Source organism: Drosophila kikkawai, chromosome 2R (assembly GCF_030179895.1).
Source record: "Drosophila kikkawai strain 14028-0561.14 chromosome 2R, DkikHiC1v2, whole genome shotgun sequence".
NCBI classification, from domain to species: Eukaryota; Metazoa; Arthropoda; class Insecta; order Diptera; family Drosophilidae; genus Drosophila; species Drosophila kikkawai.
This window is the reverse complement of record NC_091729.1, coordinates 6,816,063-6,842,345: the sequence shown is the minus strand read 5'-3', so window position 1 is coordinate 6,842,345 and position 26,283 is coordinate 6,816,063. Positions and strand designations below refer to the sequence as shown.

Sequence of the window (26,283 nt, the reverse complement as noted above, 5' to 3'; positions counted from 1 at the left end):
GCAACGGAGAGGGCCAGTATCTACGGCCAGTCAAACGGCAGGACGCTGACGCCTCGCGAGAAACAGGTGTTTCGCTCCGCGGCGAAAGACGCCACATCTGCAGCGTGGCAAACGCGATGGGAGTCTACGACCAAGGGAAGATGGACGTATCGCCTGATTCCCCACCTGGACAGCTGGCTGAAGAGGAAGCACGGCCAGGTAAACTTTCACCTGACTCAGATCCTCAGCGGCCACGGCTGCTTCCGGAGCTACTTGCGGAGATTCGGCCACGAGGAATCTGATATCTGCACGCACTGTCAGGGACAGCTGGAGGAGACGGCAGAACACTCAGTTTTCAGCTGCGTGAGATTTGCCGGTGAGCGAGATACGCTGGAGGCCAGGCTGAGAAGCACCATCTCAGTGGAAACGTTGGTTCCTCTGATGCTAATGTCCGATGAGAACTGGCAGGCCGTGTCGGACTACGCAGCGATAGTTACGACGGAGCTCCGAGCGGAGGAGCGACGTAGGAACAGCGAGGCAGCATAGGTCGGGATCGGCGCCCGCGCGAAGCATTGCTTCGCGGCCGTACCGCGCGAGCAAAACGTCCCGATACTTGTGTGACCCAACCCTCTATCCCCCACTATTGTATTTAGTCTTTCCCTTAATAAACGAATTAAAAAAAAAAAAAAAAAAAAAAAAAAAACACAAATGTACATACATAAGTGCAAATTTAGGTGGTGTGTTTCATGCATGCACACTTGAATTGCCCTCATCAATTGCTTCATGTTGACTGAGTACGGACTGCAAAATCCGATTAGCCATCGAACCTCCCTTGCACAACCGCCTGCACCTCCACCTCCACCTCCGCATCCTCATCCACATCCACATCCGCTCTGTAATTTCCCCTCTATCTGCGAGCTCTGAAAATTTGACTACCAAATGTACGTAGCTGTGGGTTTTTCGTTTTAAAACTTCGTAGCCAGTAAGTCGGTTTGACCCAACCTACTCGGACTAGTTGGTGTGAGAGTACTACTGGGAGGAGCAACTTAGGCCAGTCCTAACATAGCACAACTCACTTTTGGGTTTGTTTTTAATTATAATAATAATAATTGAGAACAGAAGAACACTACTCTATTATGTGATTTTTGTAGGTAATATAAACCACATAACGAATAAACATCCCATGATGGGGAAAATCGATAAACATCAAATATGGGTTCATTCCTACACCGTATAAACGACTTCGAATATCGTAAAGTTCCATGATTTCATGATTTCCACAAAATAACCCAAATTGCCTTTGCCATGTGAACCCATCGCCGCTCCCTGCCCCCGCAGTTGCATGTGAACTTATTGTCAGACAACGTCATGGTCTTGCCAATGTCGACGTCATTGCTCCGGCCGTTTGCATTTACAGCTGCCCAGAGCCGATGCGGCAGTAGGAGGATTGGCGAGTTCGTCCTGCTCCTGGTCCTGTTAGTCGGAGGCCCCACACAAAGATGATTTCCCAAGTGCCACTTGAAAGCGACAAATGCGCCTGCATAGTTTCTGCTCTTGCTGCTGTTTTCGTAGCCATTGTTGTTGCTGCTGCTGATGGTTGCTGCATCTGCTGCGCTTTTATTTGCGGGCACCCTCCTCCCCCCCTCCCTCCCTCATTTGTTGGCCAACAAGAGCCGAGGGGTGACAATGACAGAGACGCCTCCCCAAATCAGACTTCCACTGCCCTTTATTGCCATTGCTGTTGCTGTTGCTCCTGGCCCTTGTCAATATTGCACTATTTCGGACTGGAGTGCCGGGAATACGATTGGAATTTCGGGGAGCTCTCTCTTCGCCTCCGACTGCCAGCCAAGCACTCTGGTTGCGCAACTATAATTAGCACAAAGTTCTCGCCTTGCTTTTCGCCCAATTGGCCGGATGGCACAGCAAAGTTGCCAAATTATTGTCTCAACATGTAATGGTAATTCGGTTTGGAAGGTACAAACTCGTACATAGGCCAAAAGTTTGGTCTGACCATTAGATCACTAATGTGAACAAGAACAGTAAACAGTAATCTAGAACAAAGGAGTCTTTAATAACAAGATGCATAAGAATTATTTAAATTTTCAAATTACAATCCATTTTTTTGCTAGCGACAAATTCATTATCGGGTATAATCCTGAGAACTCGCGATACTTGTCAGCTATTCGTCCGTTTGCGCGTCCGTTTTTAAGTATTTAGCGAAACTAATGCGGAAACTCAGAGTATTTGTCCGTATTTAATATTTTTAGAGGACATTTTTCGGATCCATCCGCACTAAGTCCGCTCTTTGTCTGCTGGGAAACTAGCTAATGGACACGGAAACCGTACATTCGGCAGGTAAATAGCGGACCTACCGAATAAGGTTCGCATAATTACTGAAATCTAACCCGAATACGGATGCTAAATCGGAGGAATGGCGGGACTATGGCTTTCCTTTTGGGTTTCGGACATTTAAACGGAGGAGAAATGAGTAAAAAAGAATTTTTGTCAGCGAAATGGTTAAATAACTGCATAACTGTTCGTTTATCGTAGCTTTATAGCGTGTCCCATCTTTGTTATTGCTGTTACATTTATATTTTGTTTAACTATTTTCGCTCTTTTGATTTTGGTCTTAAAGATCTTAATAACTTGCTTGCGGTAAGTATTAAATTAATCTTTCAATTTTTAATTATATATAACATTTCTCATGTATTATGACTTTGTGTTTCTAAGAAATCCAGTTACTGGTTAGTTTCCGATTGTGCTACAACAAAGGAAAATTTTGGTGATGCATCCTCAGCAGTTAAAGGTAATATTTTCTGCAATTTTAAATACATATGTATGTATGTATGTATGTACATATCGACGCATTTTCGTAGGGGACTTAAGGGGTTATATACAGTTGTGATAGTCGAAAAAATCGATTTTTTTTTATTGCATATTCTTAAAGTATATACTGTTGAGAATACTCTCACAAAAATTCATAACGATCGGAGCATTAGAACCGAAGTTGTAGCTCTTTATAGCGCGAACAAACTTGAAACTTTAAACGCGATTATCTCAGAATCTTGTTTTTTCGAAAGTACCTTTGCGGTGGACACGATTACTAAAAAACTATTAATCCGATCGACACCAAATTTTGACCACTTATTTATTATCTCAAAAACTAGTCCGTGAACGAAGGATTTTCAATTTTTTTAAAAACTTTTTTTTTTAGAGCATAAAAACCGAAAATTTTACCCCTTAAAAAGGACATTTTTTGTTAAAATCGTCGCCATTTTTTTTTTAATCAAAATTTTTACAAATCCTTCGTTCACGGACTAGATAATTCAATATACTAACGAAATGTTTTTGAATTTTTAATTTCTGATGAACCGTTCTCGGGACATGATGTCCACCGCAAGTCACTATCGGAAAAAGAGGGTATTGGAATTCGGCCATAACTTTTTTATTAGTTAATATTTTTTTATAAAAAAAAATTTAATAAGTACCCAGAAAGATGTACTAAACAACCCCGCCAAAACATTTTTAATAAATATTCTTTATGATGTCAAAATAAAATCGACAAAACTTCATATTTTTGTGGGGAACAACTGTATATAACCCCTTAATGGGTACTTTATGGAGTCAGAGATCATTCACTCTTTATGGGATACCCGTGGTACCGGGTATAAAAATTTTAGTACGAAAAGTTTAACAAAATGTATACAACTTATACTACTTTGCTCATTTATCTCACTGCTCATAACCCATTTCTGACTACAACTATTAATTATCTGATATTGCTTCGACGACTAAGTTGACTCATGTTTTTCTGCATCAATATATGCAGCACAGTCTCATTAGCAACTCTGCCCCAGCACTCAAAAGCTAACATTGGTCCGGGCACATCGTTAAATTCTCACGCCTGACAGGCAAACGCTGCAATGCTGCCGGAGACAGACCCTAACGCAACCTGGAGCTGAAGTGAACGGAAACCCAACCGAACTGAACGGAGCCGAACCATAAACCCAACCAAACAAACAGAAGCAGGAACAAAGTAGCCACCAAGTGTACCGCCTGAAATGTGTGTCGTTTAATTTAAGTTTAAATGTTGCCAGCAATAGGCGCCGCTTGCGGATAAATATAAATAAGAGCATCCACAGAGAGGAGTGAAAAATGCAGCGAAACGGCAGCAAATGGCACGGGGTCTAAGCTAAAATGCCCCGGAGCCAGAAACCAGCGGATGCTGCATCCTGTACTCCACATGCCACATTCTGCATCCTCCCACCCCATCCATCCCCATGCTATTAATAAATAGTTGCAATCAAAATTAAAAGCCAGAAAATGCCTGCGCATTTTTCTCGCTTTAAATCATTTACGCCTCGCATGACGAATATGTGCCACCAGCTGCAGCGGCAGAGTCCTTTGGTCTCTGGTCTCTGGAAATTTATTAAAGCACTTTGGCCTGCCTGGGCTAAGCCGAAACCAAACCAAAACGAAGGTCCAACACAACAAAATTTGTTGATTGGAGGCGTTCCAGGAATAATTATATTAATAGCCCAAATGCTGGGTCATAAATTTAGTAAGTTGGCCCAAACAAGAGGAAGAGCAAGCTGGCCTGCAGTTACTTAGCTAATTAAGAATGCCCAATCCCAGCCAAACAAATACAGGCCGAGCTGGGCCCAACCAACTAACTAAGCCGGGTCAATGATTATGATCCTGATGGAAATGCATTATACTGCCAAGGCAATAATTTGTACTCTGAGAGCTAATCAATGAAATGATTCAGGTGCCAGGCCAGTGCCTTGCAAATTTACAGCCCAGTGGAGGCGGAGGAGGCTGGAGGAGACTGGGAAGTCCCCGAATCACAGAGCTGCTAATGAGCTGACTCGGAAGCCCGCACCGCAGACAACAATGCAATTAAACATGAAATGGCCAGCATTTGCATTCACTGCTATCTCCAAGGGATGGTTAGCAAAAGCTCTGCCAATAAAAGACAGCGCAATATTGAATGGAATTGACGTTCATTGCCACGATAAAAGCAGTCAAATCTAAGGGGAAGCAGGAGGAGTTTAATTAGCTCAGAATCTCAAGAGTTTTAAGCATTTAGCATCCATCTTGAATTCGGGATGATTATGCTCAAAGAGACTCCGTAAGCAGTTTATCCAGTCAATAATTTATTCTGCAAGTAAGAGCTGTGAGTTTAAAACAAATAGGAAAAGCTTTGTGCACAAAATGTTAAATGCATTCTGTAGACTCATGATACTCCGATGGTCTTTAAATTGCTTCTGTTTAAGACCACGCTCTGAGACTCAACTATGTTACATTAATAAATTAAATAGGTACATATACACATATATATGCTCCTAGTAAATAAATTTATTAAATTATGAGGTGCCAGACGAGACTGTGGAAGCGGCAAAAAGTTAATCAATCCACCGCAAAGTTTCGGGCGGAGTGGTTTCAGTTGTCAGCCAAACACACAACCACGAGTGTGATAAAGACCATATGCAACGGTATGTCTGTGTAGTTATTTGCTTTAAAACCACATCATATTTTAAGTGGCTCACCACGAGCATTCGCGGCAAAAATGTTCTCCAAAATTTGTCATATTGGCTGCTTTTTTCGCCCAATCGTATCAGTCTGAAAATGCTTATAGCAGTCTAGTACTATGAGTGAGCATTGATAAATGCCGTTTAAAGTGTCGCTGCCACGAATAGCTCCGTTTCCCCCACCTGCATCTGCACTGGAAACACCCCGCGTGGTTGGGTGGGACTGCTGGATATCCTGGCATCCTGCTGCCTGGCTGGGCACCATAAATTATTTCTGCCTAATCTGCATTCGGCGGTGGAGCGTCTACTGATTGTTGTTGCCAGATCCGTTTTTCCGTTTAGGATTCGAATGCATGGTTCGTTTAAACCATTGTATTAACCACAAAATATATTTCAAGTAAGAAAGCTATGGTGAGAATGCTTGGCTGTACTGCGTTTTGTATTTGTTTTAAAAGAGCAACTATCAGACACCTTTGTTGTCAAGGATAAAGCTTTGTTACGAGCTGTTCATGATTACGGTATTAAAGCTGGAAAGGAACCCAATTTGAAAAGAATGCCTTTTAGATATAGCCATAATTATTACGCAAAATTTCACCCTCAGCAATAATTAGACAAAAACCACCAAAGAACCAAGGAAGGACAGCTAGAAAGTCGATAGGATTATGACGTGAAGGAGGAGTGTATATTTCTGCCAAACGTATCCAGACGATTGGATTTAGCTTCGCCCGATTGTTTTCCTGGTTCTATTCAACACTTTAAGTTTCGTTTCCAAAAGGTGCCTAAGTATTACCTTCTTAATCCCTAGCTAGTTAGTTACCTGCTCTGCCCACCACTGGTTTCAGTGAAAAATATTTTGTATTCAATTAAAAATGCCTGTCTAAAGCGCGGCTCTCACACACTTTTCCCATTCAAGTGCAAAATTTGTACCACCAGGTTTAGGTATGTAAAAGTTACGACGACGTTGACTGAAAGCTAATTTTAAAAGCCAAAATGTTGTTGTCTGGCTTTATTTTTTGGCCGTATTTACATAACTTTTACGTGGCGATATATGCAAAAGTTAGCGAGGCTCATGGAAAAACTCGCGTGGTAAAGAATAAACTTTTCAATTAATAAATTAGGTTTAAAAAAGTTTAATTGTTTGTTGGTGAGCGAAATTATTTTCCTATACGTATGCATGCCAGAGAACTTTTCCAGCCATTTGATGCGTTCACCTCTTACCCAGCCGGCATATCCAACGCCAAACAAATCAACGATGGGCTTGCTGCAGTTAAAATTATTTGTTCTGTTATTATATGTTTTAAAATATAGGTTATATATTTGATTAGACATGCAAAAACATAAATTATTATGATCTATATTATTAGGTAAACTTGAGAATATAACAAAAGCGTAGAACTTGTTTAATTGATAGGATATGACGTTGAAAAATCATTGTAAATACGACTGTCTAACAGAAAGGATAATTAAAGTAAAATAATTCAAGGGTGAGTGATTTGAACGCAAATAAGATTAGATTATGTAATCTGCAAATATTTAATCATTTTTGTAACTCGATTTCTTTGCCAAGAATGAGGCAATAATTTGAGCATTTTTTACAAATATTTTATGAATACTTTACAGAATACTTTGTTGACGGCGCATGACAATTAATGACAATAAAATCCTGCAAGCTTTTTAAACCAATTTAACACTTATTTGTGGACATACACACGCAAATGAAAGTTAAAACACAGCCGCAGTTAATTTCGTATGCACATTTTGTATGGAATATGTTTTTCCGAGAGTATTTCTTTGTGCATTTTCTGCCAATTTTCCAGCTTTTCACTTTGCCAGCATGCAACTTTTTCGGCCAAAAACTTTGTGAGGCCTGCACTGGAGCTTCTTCTTTTTACCCATAATGCCAATTGTTTGCTTATTTCATATTGTACAAAATGCATACAAAAAGTTTGCAAAGAATGTCTTTGATAGCTGGCGCGCAAAAAGTTGCCAGAGGGCCTGGAGCCCGTAAGGAAGGTCCAATTTTTCGTATCAGCTTTAATTAAATATTACGAAACATAAATTTCAGTGCTCTGGGACGGGCTGTTTGGTGCTCAAGCACATCGGGAAAACTGTTTACGCGCCAAAGGTTAGTGGTAAAAGGTGTTTAATGTTTGGTGGAATCAGGCAAAAGGTGTAGTTGTCATTGGAAAGTTTTACCTACGTTGCAATCGATATGTTTGGGGGTTTTCGAAATGGTTCCCCATATTGTTATATTTGTATATTTTGGTGTGGTGTCAATAATTCAGAGGTCGACCGAGCAACAAACCGAAGAGTAAAAAAAACGTTGGTTTCGTTGGTGTATATGTAAAAAGAAAGACAAGTTTTCAGTTTATTGTTGACACTCGTAGCATGCAAAACACATTTCTTGGTTGCTTCTTCAAATATTGACAAATATTTGAAGGAAACCCCAGGAAGAGCTTCAGCCTAAAGCTAATTAACTAGGTATAAATGAAATCGTAAATTGAGGGACCATGCAAAACGAAAAGCTGATGACACAGAAGATTCTAAAACGACAACTAGTTATGTTGGCAGTGCCATTGGGGACCTGGGTGCGATCGGAGCAAAGACAAATATACACACGTTGCACAATTTATGTGCACTGTCCTTGGCTTCGTCCTTTCGAGTGCACTCACAACACGCATGCAACGCAAAACTGATGGCGCATCCTCTCGAAATTAATAAAAACAAACGAAACAAAACTACGGAATGCAGTGACTGCGAAACGAAGTGAGAGCAACGATTCCCTGGCAAGGCCAAGAAAGAACGAATTTAAATCAAAAGCAAAAGCAATTGCAAACGGATTGTGTGTTTACAGGCGAATGAAAATAAGTGCAGCACCGGCAGTGCCAACGAATGAGTCGAAATAAACGAGGCAGGGCGTGCCCACGGAGGACGCTGCCCTTCTCACCTGGAGGTGGCTGAGCAGAGCCTGGAAATACGGCATGGCCAGCAGAGTCCTGGTCCGGCTGCCGCCACTGCTGGCGCTCGCTGGCTGTGGCACTCTGTCCTCGGATTTCACTAATTGCGAATGCTGCAGATGCATACCCGCAACGGCACACACACAGATCAGGTGGGTGGATTGGATATCGGGGTAGGTTAAGAAAGAAATATGGCAGAAATAGTTATTAAGTGTGGCGTTATTTATTAGCATTCAGTTTTGGATTAAAGTTATGGCTATGCAGATATAGATATGCGAGTGATGTACAGTCCTGGCTACCGACTGTCTTAAAAGCTTCTTTCACCAGTTGAAAGGCATTGAGGGCCCTGGTAAGGCATTGGTCTTTTGTGTTTCCTGGTCATCAATTATTTATCAATTTATTTTTATAAATATTCTACTTTTCCCTCTACTTCTAAATCATATATCCTATCAAATGATTACCGAATACGGAAATCCCAATTCCTTCCAGACAGACAAAAACTCAATTACGACAAACCAGCTAATTTTTGGCTGTCTTGTCAGCCGGAGAATGGGATAACCGCAATGGGACTTACAGAAAGGGTAGCTGTGAACCCAGAATCAGTCACCAGACAAACAGCAATTTGGCCAGGTAGTATTGGCCTGGAAAACCGAACGGATATTCGGAGCCCTATTACTTCCCTCGCCTAGCCATGGACAAAAGCAGGCCATTTCAGCCCGGGTCCATGCCTCGTCTATTGTTATTTTCTAAGGAAGGAGGGAGAGTCTGTTGGCTTACATACTTTTCCCTGCCCAAATCCACCAAGGCTGGGCTCTCTCTTCTAGTCGACTGGCAACTGAACGTATACGTAATGTCATTCTAAAGCACATTATATGTTTGGCCAGTGAAAAAGATAGAGCAGCCAGCGGGCCAGAGAGAGAGACGTAGAAAGGATTCTAAACTGCCAACAGTTGGTATACATATTTATTCTGCTGATATGAAGCAGCACAAACGAAATCGGAAAAGCCAAGTGGAAAAACTATCAAATTACGTAGATGTTGACACACCGAAAGGCGGATGGGAGCGACCGAGCCGCAAATCCAATACACAACGAAATTGTGTAAACCCAGGAAGGACAACGATGGCCCAAGGAACTCGCACTCCATATCCGTCCCCACACGCTTCCGGAACATATTTAAGATGTAAGCCCGGCAATGACGTTGATTGAGCGAGACAATCATAACGGCGAGCCGTGCACTACTCACATCGTCCTCCATGATGCTGCTGTCCGCATGCTGCACTCCGTCCGACTTGGGCCTGCGGCTCCGCTCCCTGCCATTCTGCAGGCGCTCCGACTGCTGCTGCCTGCGACGTGTGCCCTGCTGCTGCGTGGACCTGCAAAGGGGACAGAACAAACACACGTTAGAACCAAACATCTAATAATGCTAGGCCCAGCTAGGTTCCGGTCAGAATTCCCCTTTATTTTTGGGTCCGGAAAATTTCAAATGCAGATTCCCGTCCCCATGTTCCCGCAAAGCCCTGGCTAGTGCTACATTGCGGCACAACTTCATCTTTTTCCCCAACAAAAGAACGGTTTGCCTTTTCCATACTTTCCATAGGTGGTGAAAAGCACTTGTTTGCAATGCCTTTGAACGGCTGCCATATGAAATTGAACTTCGAACATGCTCGTGCATATTATTGGCAGCCAAGTATGCAAGTTTGTCTTTCGAAATCGGTTAAGGAAGTCAAATAACTGGAGGGAGAGCCTTCAAAATTCCCTTAAATTGTGTATAGATTTTTGAAAAGTATAGCAGAATAGTTTGCTATGTTCTCAATTTCTGTTAGAAGAAGTATTAAGCACCAAAAATGCAATTACAAATTTTTTATTTAGAATTTCTTTGTTTTAAATAAAATTAAATACATCAGTTTATTAAGTAAAGTTTCACGTTTTAATATTTTTGCCGGGTCTAAAAATGTTAGTTAGAAGTTTGCCACGCAGTGAAGAGAATGTCTCCTTCCTACCCTATAAAGTATTATATATATATTCTATTCCGTCCGTTGCTACGCAAACTAGTCCCTCAGTTTTGGAACTATCTGAATCCCCGCTATATATGTCAGAACGGGCAGGATCGGACAAATATATCATATATCATATTTTTAGAAAAAAATTATAACTTTGCTGCTTTTAACATATTTTTATCTTTTTTAAACTAGAGTTACAAGTGATTATTTCAGAACTTCATTTTCCATTTACAGCTGCCATAGGAGCATTAGTAAATGTAGGGGAAGCTGAAAAGCTGGGAATGTAAAACTGCAACTGTAAATCTGAAAATATTAAGTAATGACTCTGTTTTTCTTCAAAATCATTTAGTTATGTGCTATCTTTAAATATTATCTGCTATTAGTTTTTCTTTCCATTTGACCAAAATAAATAGATTCCTAATGATCCAATTGCAAACTGCAAGGGTATACAAACTCCGGCGAACCGAAGTTATCTTCCTTTCTTGTTTAATAACGATTTTAATGCAATATTGTTATGGGAATGAAACTTTACGGTATGAAAAAATCAAATGCTCGAAACAAATGTAGCCCAAAAGACCAAAATCCATCCCACAAATCGCTGCCCTGCCAAATATTTGCATATTTATCCCAGCAGCACAATTGACCGAAATTGTTCTCTATACAATGTGCGCGTTTTCGCAAACATAAACTATGTTAAATATATTACTTTGAGTGTTTAAAATATTTAAGCCCCGGCCAAATATAAGCTGTGTCCTCTATTACCCGCCAGAAGTGAGCTCCATTTTGATATTTGGTTTTAATGTAAAACGACAACGTTGATGACGCATTAGAAACCCGAAAATGCCGCCGTTTTCGAATGTGTTAAAGGGGGATTTCGGAAGCATGCACAATGGCCAACATGCATTTTCCTGGCGGCTGTTTGCTTTTAACCATTTGCTTAAACATTTAAGCACACAAACAGAGGGTGAGAGGCGTTCCAAACGATTGCCAACGTATGGAGTTGTATTGCCTGTCCATATGCAAACATGTATGTATGTACATTTGTATGTTGCCCATCTATATATGCAAACGGTTACTCTGTAATTTTTGGCACGTTAAACTTCCAAACCAACCGAACACGTAACCCGAATTGCGAAATAAACCGCACAAACGTGCTTTGCAGATAGCATTATACAGGCCCGGGGCACTCGATAGCAGCATTAAAGGCCACTCTTATGTTAACCTAATTAATATAGTACTACGCTAGGGAAGCTCAAAATAAATCGTAGAACAGTCATAGTTCATGTGCTACCACATAATAATGCCGTAGAATTGTAGCACTTATAGTAGGGATTCTTAGGATTTCAGGATCACATCCGAGTTCTGATTAAGGGATAAATATATTTAAGTAAATCAAATCTGAGTCGTAATAGTAAGGTTTTTGTAATACGTATAAATTTAAGCCCTTTCAGAAAATATATAGCAACTTAAAGTGTCATAGCAAACTTTTACGGGAGGGACGATATATATGCAGAGGTGAGCCAACTAAGTAACCATGAAATCTACATAGAGTTTTTGTTCTACTTTTTCTTTGTTGCTTTGTTCAAGCGCATAAAACTTTAATTCAAGGAAAGGCAAATAAAAACACTGACTCGCCTTAGCGAGTGCAGGGAACAGTGGAAGAGGTGTGCCGGAAATAACACTTAGACAGCAGCAACCGTCGAAAGCACGCAGACGCAGAATAGGCCGCAAGCGCCAAGGTGAGCGGCAATGCCTCCTAGATATAGGCAAGGCGCAGGAAGCATCCAGAGCCCGTACATAGCTAACCAGACACTAAGCGGTTAGCACTTTGTGGCGGGACTTGAGGCGCGAATATTGTACACGGAAGCGGAAGTAGCAGCTGGACTCTGAAGGAGATGCAACGAGAGTGGAAACACAACAAGACGTTAATAACTTTCGCAACCTCAACTGGGAATTGCGTGGGCTAGGCGTCTGCCAAATGGGAATCGAGTCACAGATTAGTTACACAAAGTACCTGATGCTGGTTTTCTTTGTTCAGCCAAAGTGAAGAATCGCTTTACATTTATTACATTCAATTACTTCTCTAGAATCTCTAGAATAGCTTTATATTCCATGTTAAGAAAGCTTAGAAGAATTAAATTCGTAATACGTTAAACTCTCGTCCTAGCATAGTTTCGTTTTGGCATTTTACTCCACCTAATTAAGCCCCAATTTTGACAACATCATTACGCATATTACGAACGCTAGCTGTCACATTTTACTGCTAAATAAGCAAACTAAAGAAATCCCCCAACATCACGCTTATATATAAAGAGAGGTACTCTTCCAGCAACCGGCTTAATCGACTTCCGGAAGTTGAGCGTGAAAACTTTTCCCAAAAGAACTTACCCATCAGGATGGCCATCAGATCCAGTGCCAGCTCCCACTCCTGCACCGTCCACCGACGTCATGTCCGCCGAGGTGAGGGCCTCCGTGCCGCTTCGTTCACGCACAAGGCGATCTGGGGAAATCAGAGGAAGGAGAAAACCAGAGTCAGATGGACAAGCTCATTAAGGCCAACGGTGTACTGTACTTTGCTTGGGAAAGGTAGTTGCATAAATAATATTTATAAAAACGCTGCTTTTGCGGATTCGAGTTTTCTTAGTTCTATGAAAGAAAAGGTAAGGATTTAGTGCTCATTACAGTCTAGTTTTATTTACGGTCGTCCAATAGTACTTGTACATACATTCTTTATAGATACTTTGCTGCCAAGTTATTCTATGGTTAACTAGATTAGTAACAAGCTTTTCTGTAGTTTTCCGAAAATAATTAAGGTGTAATAAGTGGCTACCCACTTCCCATCACTCAGTAAAACCACAATTCGACTTGACTACGCACCCGACTCCTGGCGCTCCAGCTCCTCGGCTTGCTGGCCCGGCTTGGCCTTCACCTCGATGCTTATCTCCGCCGAGCTGAGTCCTGCGTGACAGGAGTAGACCCCGGCATCGCGGAACGTGATATCGAGAATTCGAAGGGCGCCCTTCTTGGACACCTTGAACTTCCGCGAACGCTGCAGCGGCTTGTGGTCCTTGCTCCATTTGATTTTCGTGCGATTGTACCTCTTCACCGGACACTTGATCTTCACCTGGGTGCCGAAGAACACCACTCCGGCGCCGCCCACCTTGAGTGTGATCTTGGTCTTCTTGGGATCGTGCTGAATGTGCGTGGAGTTATTGATCTGGATAACGGGCTTGGGGTCCTCCGGCGGGCAGGGCTTCACGTTGCACGGCTTCTTGTCCGGTGGCTTCGCGCTCGGACACATCGACTCAGGGCGCTCGATTTTGTGCTCCTGCGCCATGATCTGCTTGCACTCCACCTTGCGGTCCTTGAACCCGTATCCGCAGGTGTGGGAGCACTTGGACCACTCGCCCACCTCCCAGCGCACTGGGCAGTCGAGCACGTTGCAGTACTGCCGGTCTGCAGGCGGTGGCTGCGGGCACATGCTGTTCGGCACCACCATGGTGTTCTCGCCACCGCGGGTGACCTCGTGGATGCACTGCACCTCGCGCGTCTTGATGCCAATGCCGCAGCTCTTGGAGCAGGGCGTGTAGTCCGAGTAGTTCCACCTGGGCGGGCAGGGACGGTCGTTGCAGGTGCGAACCCGCGCTTCGGGCTTGGTTTCTGGTGAGCAGAGGAAGGGTGAAACCACCCTGCCGTTATCCTCCCTGACGCAGTTGATGATCAGCTCCTCCACGCCTCCGAGGCAGGAGGCACTGCACGATGTGTAGCCTTGTTCCCTCCACACATACGTCTTTCCTGGCTCCGAGACCCCGACCTTAATGGAGTCCCTGGGAAACTGGTCGTCGAACCCGTGCGAGGGCAGCACGCACGGATCCTCCACGCAGCGCTCCGCCTCGTCGTGGGGCTTGGTTCCCTCACATAACGAGTCGTTCACGGTCGCCACCGTCCGGGAGTACTCCAAAAATATTTTGCACTTGTAGGAGCGACGACGAATGCCCTCGCCACAAGTCACGCTGCACGGTGACCAGTCAGTGTCTTTCACGAAGCTGAGAAAGGTAAATATAATATAATAGAATGTTAAATATTATTTCTTAAAGGAAATGCAATTGGCGCCAACATATTGAGATTAAAGTGTTTTAAGGATAAATAAATGTGGAATAATTTGTCTTATAAAGTGTATGTATTACGTCGGACAAAGTTAATGGAGTCTTACTTTCTAAAACTCATAAAGGGCGTAATAAAGTTCGTAATTAAAGGAATTTCCTGCAGTTAAGGGCCTTTACCACATCAGAACCATACCATTTAGCTTGACAATATTTATCAAATTTTACGCTTAAAAGTGGGAGGAATGACACCACTACCACTCATCAAAGGACAACCATGGGAACCAGTCCAATTCCTGTCCAAAATATCACACATACACCCCCGAATCGAATCAACTGGAACTTGTGTCAACGCGACACATCGCCCCGCTCGGGCCACAGAGTTGCGCACTCCATATTCGCCAGAGCTAAATAAATTTCTATCAACAATGGAGCTCGACACGTCACACACATTGCATTTCATTCGGCAGATGCCAGGGCAGCCATTTATTGAAGTCCCTTTTAGTCCTCGCATAACCCGAACTTCCCGCATTTTCTATTGGAGTTGGTAGTGGTCTGCAGAGGTTGTGTCCAGGCATTCTTTTGTTCCTGAAGTGATTTTTATGGTCGCGCTGACAGTCAATAGATAGCTCGGACGAGAGGCCAGAGGTCGACGAGTGCTCTGGACGGGAGCAAATCTACCCCTTATTGATTTGTAGTCAAATTGTAGATGAGACTTTTGCAAAAAAGAAAAAAAATAAATAAAAGGCGGCGCCAATCGGCCGCAAATGTCTAAGAAAGGCTCTCTCTAAGTAGGTCAGCAGAGTTGCTGCACAGGAAAAAATTTAGGAGACAATTATACATAAATGCATTGCTGGGTTTCAGATATACCAACCATACAGGTATGGCACAATCATATTTATTATAAATGATATATGAAGGATTTGCTTCTCGCAACGTCTTTCTTTTTAGCCTTCCTTTTTATAATTTTCACATTCTGATGTCCTAACTACTTTCGCTATTCCAAAAAATAAATTAATCATTGAGTATAGTATAGTATCTCCTAGGATGGTTTTGTTGGAATATGATGATTTTTTCTGAATTGACCAGCTTAGAGGTTTTACTATAGCTCTTGTGCGACTAGTTTAAGTATAAGGATAAATCCAGCTTATCCTACACATTTTCATCAGTGTATCTCGTCCGACAGGCGCGTGTTCTCAACTTTGTTTGCTGGCTCCATTCTGAGTTTGGTGCCTATATCTCTTCTCCTTTTTTTGTTTGTCTGGCTGGCGCTTTGCCATCTCCAATCCCTTCATGACTTTTATTGTCGCCGCATCGGCAGCGGAGGCCAAGGTTCTGGTGGCGGCAGCGAGACGCGCCTTGATGGCGGCGCCAGGCTCGAATAGTTTCTGTTTAGTGGGCATCGCGACAACAAAGGCTCGAGAAAATTGTATATATATATTAAGAAAATATAGTTTAATTACATTTTGTTTTACAAGTTATACAAAAATGGAATTTGTTTGTCCCGACTGTTGGAATTGGCATTTGAAACATGTGTACATAGGTCAATGCTCGACAAATTGAGATGACAGTTGTATGCTTTTGCTACTGAAAGGCAGTCAAAGAAGCTTGAATTAGATAATCTCTGGAGATTTTATAGAAACAGAAGACAGATATTACCAACCGAGAATGGAAGCCAGCTTCGGAAACTCAACTGCCTTTACTACAGTTACATAAATAAGTAAAATAAATAAATACTCATTCCGGTTTAAAAAAACAAATTTGTTAATCAACCTATAGAACGTTTTCCCTTTTTGTTAATAAATGATTAGCCCTCCACAATTGCCCCAATTGCAACCGCACGAAACAATTTCCTGGCTTTCCAATGCGGACTGGAAAACAAACAATTGAGAAGTCGGGAAAAGCGTATAGGGATTCGCAATCAGAGCTGTAGTTTATTATTTCGTCTAAGTATTCCCCATGCGCCAATTATCCGATAAAAGCACTCGAGTTGGCCACTCGCTTCTAATGATTTCATTTAGTTTCATTTCGTTTGTGTGCGGTGGTTTTCCCGGATCAGAGCTTAATTACAGACCGTATATACCCGAGGCCCCAATTTGATATGTTTGACCGGCACCTTATCGGGGCACATTTTTTATCGTTTCCCAATAACAGCACAGCGGACACGTCAAAGCCCCACTTTAATTGTCATTAGGCGCACTTCAGCAGGCTGACCAATCTACATCCACTCCGATACCAAGTCGATGGCTTCGCTTCCTCCCCCGACTTCTTGCCAGGAGTGTGCGTTTGTCTAATAGCCTTAATTTTAGGTGTCGACAATACTCGAGCCAGCTATGATGAGTCATGGAGAGGGGCAATGTCTGCTGGTGCGTTGGCCAAGTGCTCGAGTCGAGTGGCGGCTAAGTGAGTGGGATGGCGGTTAAGGATACGGCGCGGGACCCTCCGACAACGCACTAAATGTGAAATAAGTCAAGTGCTGGCTTCGGGACGAGATACGGTGAGGAGATATGTGCACTACAGAAGCCTCCGGCTCTGCGTTATGGGGGCGAATTTGAAAGCCTTAAGAGTCCCGAGAGACCTGGCTAACAACACAGAAGCGTGCCATCATGAGGAGGTACTACCCGTAATTATTGAGATACGACCTTCTTCTTAATATTATACTTTGTTCATTGGGAGCAATGGCTACAACATGAGAGAGGAAAACAAGCGGACAACATCTTCCCTGTTTCGTGATATTTCGGTCTTTAAATGTACATGTAATACTTGAAAGCTACTTGTAAGAGGTCAAATAAGAAGTAAGTAAGAAGATAGAATTAAGATGCATGCTTTCCTATAAAGACTTAATAAACAATAATCAGAATAGACTTTAAATTATAGAGGGTAGTAGTAGTTACCTGGGATCCAGCGAAGGCACGTCGATGTCGCCTCCTCTTCGATTATAGTTACTATTTGAATTGCCGCTGGTCAATCGCATGGTTCGCGGCTCGTTCGGGGCTTCTTGGTGCAGGCGACTTTGGGTTTGGTGGGAGTAGCGCAGGGGTTGATCGGCATACGACAGTCCCTCACCGTCATCGGTATCCTGACCCGATTCCATGTCGTCGATGTCCTCGGCCTCATCGTCCAAGTCTTCATCGTCGTCGTCATCCACATCGGATCTGTCCATCTCCCGCTCTGACCGCTGAAACGTCGGAAGTCAAGAAGTCAATCAAGGCGCGAAAGGCGCAGATAGCCTTACCTCATTCCCAGAGCGACTGCTGCCCACAATGATGGTGCCACCGCCTTTGTTCTGGGACGCGCCGTCACCTCCGCAGGGAATTCCCGTGGAGCATTGCTGCATGCTCCCCGGCTTTGTGAGCGGATCACACTTGGCACTCAGGCTGCCGTCCGTTGATTTGCATTCCACGCCTCGCATTTGTATTCCCTGCCCGCAGGAAACCGAGCACTGTGGGTTAGTAGAGGAGGGGTTGGGCAGACACCCGTAAGCATTATAAATTGTTTCCATATGCTCCTTTTTTGCCTTCACAAAAAGGCATTTGTTTGCGCAAGGGATGAGCCACAACATGACAAAGTGCCCTGATACGTCGCAAATGCTTCAAGTGATGCGGCTGGAAACAAGAAGGCAACTCAGCCGAGACACAAAGACACACGCCATCGCTCTCGCATACAAGTGCAACTCTCGTATTGTTTGCGTTTCGTCGGGCCACGGGGCGTATGCGTAACATCATCGGCTCCATCTTCATTGTTTATTTGCATAAATACACCCCTCTTCCCGCCCGGTCCCACACTCAGATTTAATGGCGCTTAATTTCGTGGCATACATTTTATTAATGGACATAAACGTTAACGTGTGCTTTAATAGGCTTTCCCGGCCCCTCACTCCTTTCCCATTGGCCGCTTACATAATTTATTTTGCATTTCATCATCATAAGCATTATGAGAATTCATTTAAAACGAGAACGGGCCCGCAGCTGAAAGGTTTTGCGGTTAACTTTTACACAAATGAGTTTACAAAACAAATCGAGAACGAAGGGAACCGACTTGGAGATACCTAGCACTTACATAAATGTGGCTACTAAAATAATATCTTTTCGCTACCTACATATGCATGAATACAATTAACAGAAGGACTATAATAATCGAATCAGAATATAAAGTTAGTATGACATTGAAGATTGTGACAACGAAATGAATTTGATATGCTTAGGTTTAATATTTTTTGTCTTTGGCTGAAGCCTAGATCTTTGCTGCTGTTGATCAAGGCTAGCTCTGGTACGTAATTAACAACAAACCTAGCATATCCCTTTTCTGTAAGTTCACCAGGTGTAAAAAGAGTATGAAAAAAAACGATGCGGAAGTCGTTTTATGATTGAAAAGTCCATTAAGTGGCTAATAGGCCGACTTTAAGTACTTAGTTTCCACTCTCTTTCTCTCATTTTCACAAAGTTTAAAGTAAAAAGGCTTTGGACTTACTTTTTTTCTACTCTTCGAAAGTTGAACTGCTTCCTGTTTTCCTTAATGTGATATAAATTTTCAGAATTTAAAAAAAACTTCTCTTAGTTTTTATCCCTCTGTTTTTAATACAGCCGTACAGCCACTACGACTTTAATTCTCATTCAACCCACCACAAAAGTGCCACCCCAAATCATTTAACAGTATTAAGACGAAAAACTTACGACAATTCAATTAAGCAACACATAAACCTGACACCCCCAGAGCAGGCGACTTAAGTCCCCACACGCCAGCCCGGACTAAGACTGAGCGGAGGAACATTAATAAAGTTGCAGTTTAAATGAACAGGCACCAAAGTGGATCCTTAACCGGACCTTCGAGTGGAGGAACACCGAGTGGCGGCCAGACAAATTTAAGCAGCCACCCCACCACCAACTTGATTAAGTTGTACGGGAATGGCTATTGCCAGTGGGGGAGAGGGGCGCTTCTGAGTCTCAGTCGCAGTCTAGCGGCTAGCAGCTTATTACGAGCCACCAAGCAAAGTAACTTGAAGTGTAGAAATAATCAAAAAGAACGGAACAAAGTCTGAGCCTATTCGAATAACGAATGTCCTAGGTTTCTCTCTAAAAATACTTTTCAAGACATTTAATGGCTAAGTAGTTTTTCTGGCATTAAAGTGAATCAGAACTCTTCGCACTTCCACTTATTTCTTTTTAGCGCTTTGTTTCTTGAATCTGACTTGTATGTTTACAACCGAATCATGCCTAGTTAAGAAAACAAAATTATGCTTAAACCTTTAACAGCGACCAGTTTAGATCTCGATTTCATCAATGGTATGTATGTATATAGTTATTGGTCTCATTAAGGGGGCTATGGTTAACTCGGTGTAAAACAGGCTACTTTTCAAAATTTTGTTGTGGCGGAAGTTAATAAATTAAATACCATAAAATAAAACAAAACTTAAACAATTTTGCGTTAAATTTGGTATTGGTTTGCGGTGTACATTTTAAATAAACACAGAATCATAGGGTATCAAAAAAATATAATGCATTCGCTAAAGAATAAGTGTGGAGAGATACCCATACATGCTATTTTTATTTTTATAACTTTTTTCTGACTTTTCATCAAAGTTGAAGCCAAACCCTCGAATTTTTTTTTTTAAATTAAATAAAATAATATTTGTTAAATAAAAAATATAATGAAATGAAATAAAAAGCGGTTCGAGTACCTGTAGTTCATGAAATTAAGTAGATTTTGAGTTATCGTGTATACCGTATTTCAAAATGACACTTTTCAGAAGAGCCTTTTGAACTTTTCAATTTTCAAACATTAAACACCAAACGACTTGCGTTCAACTAAGCAAAACTTCGTCAATTTTTATATGATCTATGTGTATGTCTTTTCAAAGGAAAAGAATTTTATTGAATACCCCACCTTAAGTGATAAAAGCCTTCTAAACTAAAAATCTACCATGGTCTTGATTGGTTTCATTCTGGGGCCTATATGAGTGTATATATAATTCTATCTATCTTTTCCAACTTTAAGTAGATAGGTATTAAACAGTTTGTAATATTTTTAATTGCCTTTCAGCTAAAAGGCATCCTAAAATAGCTATACCCGGACCAGAGCTCGAGACATACAAGCAGCGGTGAGTAGCAGCCAGCCAGACATTTAGCTAAGAGCCCAGACAGTCCTCGGCTAGGGGCATGGGGCAAGGGGCAACGGCCAACGTGCGACTTACAACTTGTGTCTGGGTGAAATCCCCCTTTTCACTTTTTCCGGCTGCAGCACAGAAAGTGCACGATTATTGCACGACTTGTTGTACCTCAGCCCAGAGGTACCCAGGTACTTACCCCAGTCCAGTCCTCGACCTCCCAATGCGGACACTCCTCGATAATGCAGGTCTCTTGTGTCGGCGGTTTCGGTGAGCGGCACATGATATCTGCAACCTGTTAGGGGGTGCGGAAAGGTGTGAGAAAACATGGCCATAATGTGTTGGACCGCCCCTTTCTGCATGCAGAATTAGAAGCGGTAAGTGGGCGGCACCGCAGGTAATTGCCACGGCCATCCTCCCGACTATTTAAAGTGGCAGTTCGCACTCTTCCTCGACCACTTACCCTCGTTTTGATGGCGTTCGACTCCTCGGCACAGACCACCATCCGTTCGCGATAGCCGTGTCCACAGAGCCTGCTGCAGGTGCTCCAGTCGTCGGTTATCCAGCTGCAAATGCACAGAAGATATATGCAATTGGTCAGTGGGGCGTTGTTCGTAAAATTAACAAAAAGTGTAAACAAATTTTCACACTCGTTCAAAGCAGTATGTTAAGTAGAAATGTGCTAGGAAGGGGCAGGATTGCACAGTAATTCTCCTATTTTAGTTGCTGAATAGTTGAGATTTGGTGCATCGCTGACATCCATTGAGGTACATCCATGACGGACAGATGGACAGACGGACATGGCTAGATCAACTTGGCTGATCAAGAATATATATATATATTTTATAGGGTCGGAAACGTCTCCTTCACTGCGTTGCAAACTTCTTATCTTAACTTAATACCTAGCAAAGGTATAAAAATAAAGCTGGAAGAAATATTAGGCAATAAAATTAAGAAAATAAATAAATAAATATCGGAAGAATTTAATTGTGATATTAATAATTTACAGCTATTTCAAAAGGGAGTTATAAACTGGGTCTAATCGTAGCCTGTCGGTAAGTATGAGAATGTTTAAAAGTACTGATTATGTCTAGAAACTGCATTTTTTAAAACTTTAACTATATATCTATAGCTGTATAATTATCTTAAATAGAACGTCGGCAGTGGATATCTCTAATAGATAATAATAATACTCTTTAAAAATAATAAATAGATAGTTCAATCAAGCTCAAAGTCGGATAACGCAAAAAGCGAACTCACAACTCACACAATCGGCGTCGTAACAGTTCATCACACGAATGTACAATTCTCTATGGCTCATCCCTTGCCACTCCCACAGTTTCATGGAATCCCTCAACTGGGGAAGGCCACATCGAGAACATACCTCGAGACAGCCAAAATCAAAAAAACATAATTGATGTCTACGCCCGAAGGCAAAGTCGCAAAGCTGCGAACAGCAATAAATATGTAGTCCGGAGACAGTGGTGGGGCAAGGACACCAACAGGAACAGGAATACCGCAACGAACCCAGATTAGAATTCGACGGCAGGCAGGGAGCCATTCGCCAAATTGGCGTAAACTTTCGGCTCACTCTGGTTGTGCGGTGCGGTGTGCTTCTGGTTTTGGTTCTCGAAATGTCACCAAACGATAAATAAGCGTGAGTGTGCCAGCAGTGGAAAAAGAGGAAGGAAGAGCGCTGAACAGTGGCAGGACGACAAGGCGGCAAGCGAGCAGCCCGCAGCGATTGGAGACAACGTCCGCGTCCGACTCCTGGGCGATAATAGTGTGCCAGTGTCGGCAATCAAAACGTGCGCACGATAAGCGATGCCACTTAAATTGATAGCTGGCCAGGTGGGCCAAGGTAGCTTAAGCTTCACTGAGGAAAAAGTTCAGCCATCAGCCGAAGCGAATCTCAAAATATAGGATGATAAGTTCACAAAGTGTCTCCTGAAGTGTCAGTTTCGTCAAATATCCTGCACAAGACAAGTGAGTATAAAAAATAACTTTTAATAAGAAGATGCATAACGCCCATACATGTAAAGTGCCAAATTTGCGGCAAAGTTAAGAGCTTAAAAATCTAAAAATACATAGAATGCTCTTCGATGTGAGTACAAATCTAGATTGCTTGAAAACACGTGAGCATATATATAGCCGCTGACTGTCGCTGTATACGGATATGAGCGGCCTTCCTTTCTGGCTTTTGCAGAACATTTCAAATAGTATGGCGTTACCCACTATCACGTTTCAAGGACTTTGGTATACAATATACCCCTTTAGGCTACGAATTGTAGTCTACCCTATTCCGACTGTAACTAACGGCACGCCTGGGAATGGCTTTGTGGTGGTTTGTTGCTAAAGCCGCGGGGTAGCTTAGGCCTATAAGGTGGCTAGATAGGGACTAGCAATTGCCAGCGAGTGTGTTTAAGTACTTACCGCGGCGGACAGCTGTGTGTATTACATTGCTCCACCGACGCCTCCGGGCGATTAGTGAGGCTGCAGAGCGTATCATCCACATCGGCGTTGGTTAGACGATTTCTGCATATTGGCCGAGCCATTTTGTAACCTAAGGCGACAAGGAAGAGAAGAGTATGATATAAGTAAAGGGTAATATTGGATATTGCAATGCTAAACTGTATATATTTAGAATTGCCTATAACAGTCACGAAAGTATATGAGGCTGGGGTACTTCGCATAGTAGGTATGACTTATCTTTAATAATATATTGAAATAAAAAAGTCACTATATTTACGATACAATATCTATTGTGAAAGGAGCATAGGAGAACCATAAAAGTAAAATAACGTTTTAAAAAGAAAACTCAAACAAATTTATATTTAAACCCGGGGTTTCCCTCCTTTATATATATATATTTATATTAATGAATTCAAAATATACCTCTACTTTCAACATATCTCCTAAATTTATTTATAAATTAATTTAAATATATTATGTATGGCCAAGTTACCAAGGCGAAGCTAAAATTCTAAACGATCTCAATAAAAACCATCGAAGAAAAATCAATTTTTCAAATAATTTAAATGTCAGCTCCCAGCTGGGGAAAAAGCAGGCAGCTAAGGGAAAGGGATCCAAAGGGTCCAAAAGCACAACCGGAAAATGGCAGATGGCAAAATGCACCCAGCCAAGGATGAAACAAATATGAGGAGGTGGGAGCAAGGGACCCTGCACGACGTCATAACGATCTGTCAGTTTGAGAAATCGTTGCAAGCCCTTTACCCTCGGTGGCCATGCCTCCGAATTCGGTGCAAATACTCCCCCGGTGAGCAGCTGTGACGCTGATTTTACAGCTATCGCATTTCGCTTATACGTAAGCTCTATTGGCAGCGAGCGTGTGCCACGGCCATGTCATCGTCATCGAGTTTCTGCTTCTTGTCGGGCTCTCCATCCCCATTCCCGTGCCCCTAGCCTTCATCCTCATCGCTCGCTGACTACGTATTCATGACACAATTGGCTTAAGGCAATTGGTAATATCCTCTCATGGCATTAACGTCAATTGTCGTAGCCCGAAGAGAAGTCATCTTCAGCTCCAGCCTGAGTTCCTGTGGGTGGCAAGGAGCTGTGCCAGAAAAGCTGACAACCAGCAGGTTGTCGGAGTTGAGCTTCCTAAACGCTAAATCTCGGTGAACCTCTAGTACCCGTCTTCTCTTATGATTTATTCTCCTTTGCATGGTGTTGTACTAGGAAAATGTGTGTGTTTTTAATCTATATTTTCTTGAAGAGATTTTGAATGCTGATAAGTTGTAGGCTCATGTTTCTATTCTCTGACTAATCGGACTTGATAAAATCTTAGTTAACTCTATGTTTGTAATCTTACTTTCCGATTTTCTAAAATTTCCCTGTCTTTCCCCTTGCTTTTTCGTAACTCTACAAATAATTCATTGCCTCGTCTCTGGCGACAGCCTTTAACGAACCTCATCCCTTTCAATTACAAAAAGAAAAATAGAAAAATATTTACAAACTAAATGACGATTGAGTGTTTCTAATTTGGGACACGAATGTCAGGCAGCTCAGTGCGAGTAGAGCGAAGTAAAGCCATCAGACAATAGGAACTCCTGTCACGTGCACGAGAACTGCAGTTGAAAAACTGCAAAACTACGCAAGCAAATATGTATAATTGAGCATAATTGATTTCGTGAAATGTGAGCAATTATAAAGTTGATTGTGAACCGAATGGGAGTAAAAGCAATTCGATGTCCAAAGCAAAAACCCTATTAAATTGGGGCTGCCATGGAACTCGCAGGTGACCACTAATCCGAAGAGGCCCTGGGGCTGGGCACTGCACTGCACTTGACATTTAACTGACATCTAAAACTAAACACAGACACACTAAAATGTAATTAAAGGCGGGTCAAGCCAGAGTAGAATAGGACACGCGGGGTAAAGGCAACCGCCTCAAGCGATACTGCAATTAAAGGTGGCGGGAATGCCTAAAATTGATTCTGCCTTTTGCCCTGGATAATGCCTGAGTAAAGGCTAATCTGAACCGCCTCCATCCAAAGGTAAATTGTCCCGGAAAGGCTAATGGCCGAAGAAAAAGCCGAACCGAATGATTATTAAACATTTATGGGACACCTGAACAGGCATAAAGTTGACTCTCTGATCCATTGCTTATCATTCATTTAGCTATATGTATAGTAAGATTATATGTAGATACATATATCCACTTCAAATGTAAAGAATTAATTTTTCTTTCTAATTTCACGCACATACTCCTCCTTCACCTTACCTAGATTATTGTTTAATTAAGCAACACACACATTTGACATAAAATACCTAACAATTAAAATCTTTAAAATAAAGGATGGGAAAACATTTGGATTACCCTTGCCAAAATTAATTTCAGAAACATTCGCACATTTCGGGAATAGCAAAGACTTTCAAAGCCATTTGTTTTTATACAAATCCCTGCATGTGTGCGCTCTTCAACGCCAAGTTTCATTACCTCATGGCTCATCAAGTCACCCACTTGGGCACTCCAGAAGAAAACTCGAAACTTGGCCCAGAAATGGTAACCTGGCAGCCCAATTTATTGCCCGAACCTAGCATGAAACCCGACCTAGGGCTGACTTTGGGCTAATCGACAAACTTTAGTTTCAAATATATTATACCCCTGGACTATTAATCAAATACAGGTAGCAGCGAGGGCGGAGTAAAAACACAGTTTTCAACAACCACATTACCCGGGGCCTGGGGAATGTGGATAGTAGCTGCTGCCACTCGATTACCATGCAAACATTCAATCGAAACAAATTCCAATTCAATGAAAATAAATGAGCACGACAAATAGCGACTCTCCTGCACAGGCACACACACACAAAATAAATTTGACAGTACTTTTGGCGGGAGGGAATCGGAGGAGAAGGGATTACAAACGGCAGCCAGGCACGCCAAGAGCTCCTTGGGCCTCCAGTTTCAATGTTCTTGACATATTCCACTTGTTTATTTACTCTACGGCCAGCAAAGACAGCGGCTCATCGGTGACAAGGAGTTGGTTACACTCAACGAAAAACTATTTGAGGAAATGAGTACAGATATGCAGAAATACTTAAAAAAGGAAAATCTTACGACCCGTGGAAAAATTATTTTAAAAA

At 42.3% G+C, this 26,283-nt stretch overlaps 1 protein-coding gene across 10 annotated transcripts in view; it reads right to left on the bottom strand.

The window, feature by feature from the left end:
* Positions 1 to 26,283, bottom strand: part of nolo (no long nerve cord) — a 64,505-nt gene that overhangs the window by 7,576 nt on the left and 30,646 nt on the right. For 7 of the 10 annotated variants that reach the window (XM_041776832.2, XM_070283563.1, XM_070283564.1 and 4 more), the window contains 9 exons: positions 23,108 to 23,237; positions 21,138 to 21,240; positions 20,874 to 20,969; positions 17,807 to 18,013; positions 17,466 to 17,749; positions 13,346 to 14,514; positions 12,857 to 12,968; positions 9,712 to 9,841; positions 8,458 to 8,580 (listed from right to left, as the gene is read on the bottom strand). In XM_041776832.2, coding sequence (XP_041632766.1) covers positions 8,458 to 8,580; positions 9,712 to 9,841; positions 12,857 to 12,968; positions 13,346 to 14,514; positions 17,466 to 17,749; positions 17,807 to 18,013; positions 20,874 to 20,969; positions 21,138 to 21,240; positions 23,108 to 23,237 — 2,354 coding nt within the window. Of the gene's footprint in view, positions 1 to 8,457; positions 8,581 to 9,711; positions 9,842 to 12,856; positions 12,969 to 13,040; positions 14,515 to 17,465; positions 17,750 to 17,806; positions 18,014 to 20,873; positions 20,970 to 21,137; positions 21,241 to 23,107; positions 23,238 to 26,283 lie in introns of those variants that run through there. The other 3 variants (XM_070283565.1, XR_011444407.1, XR_011444408.1) reach the window with 3 other exon arrangements.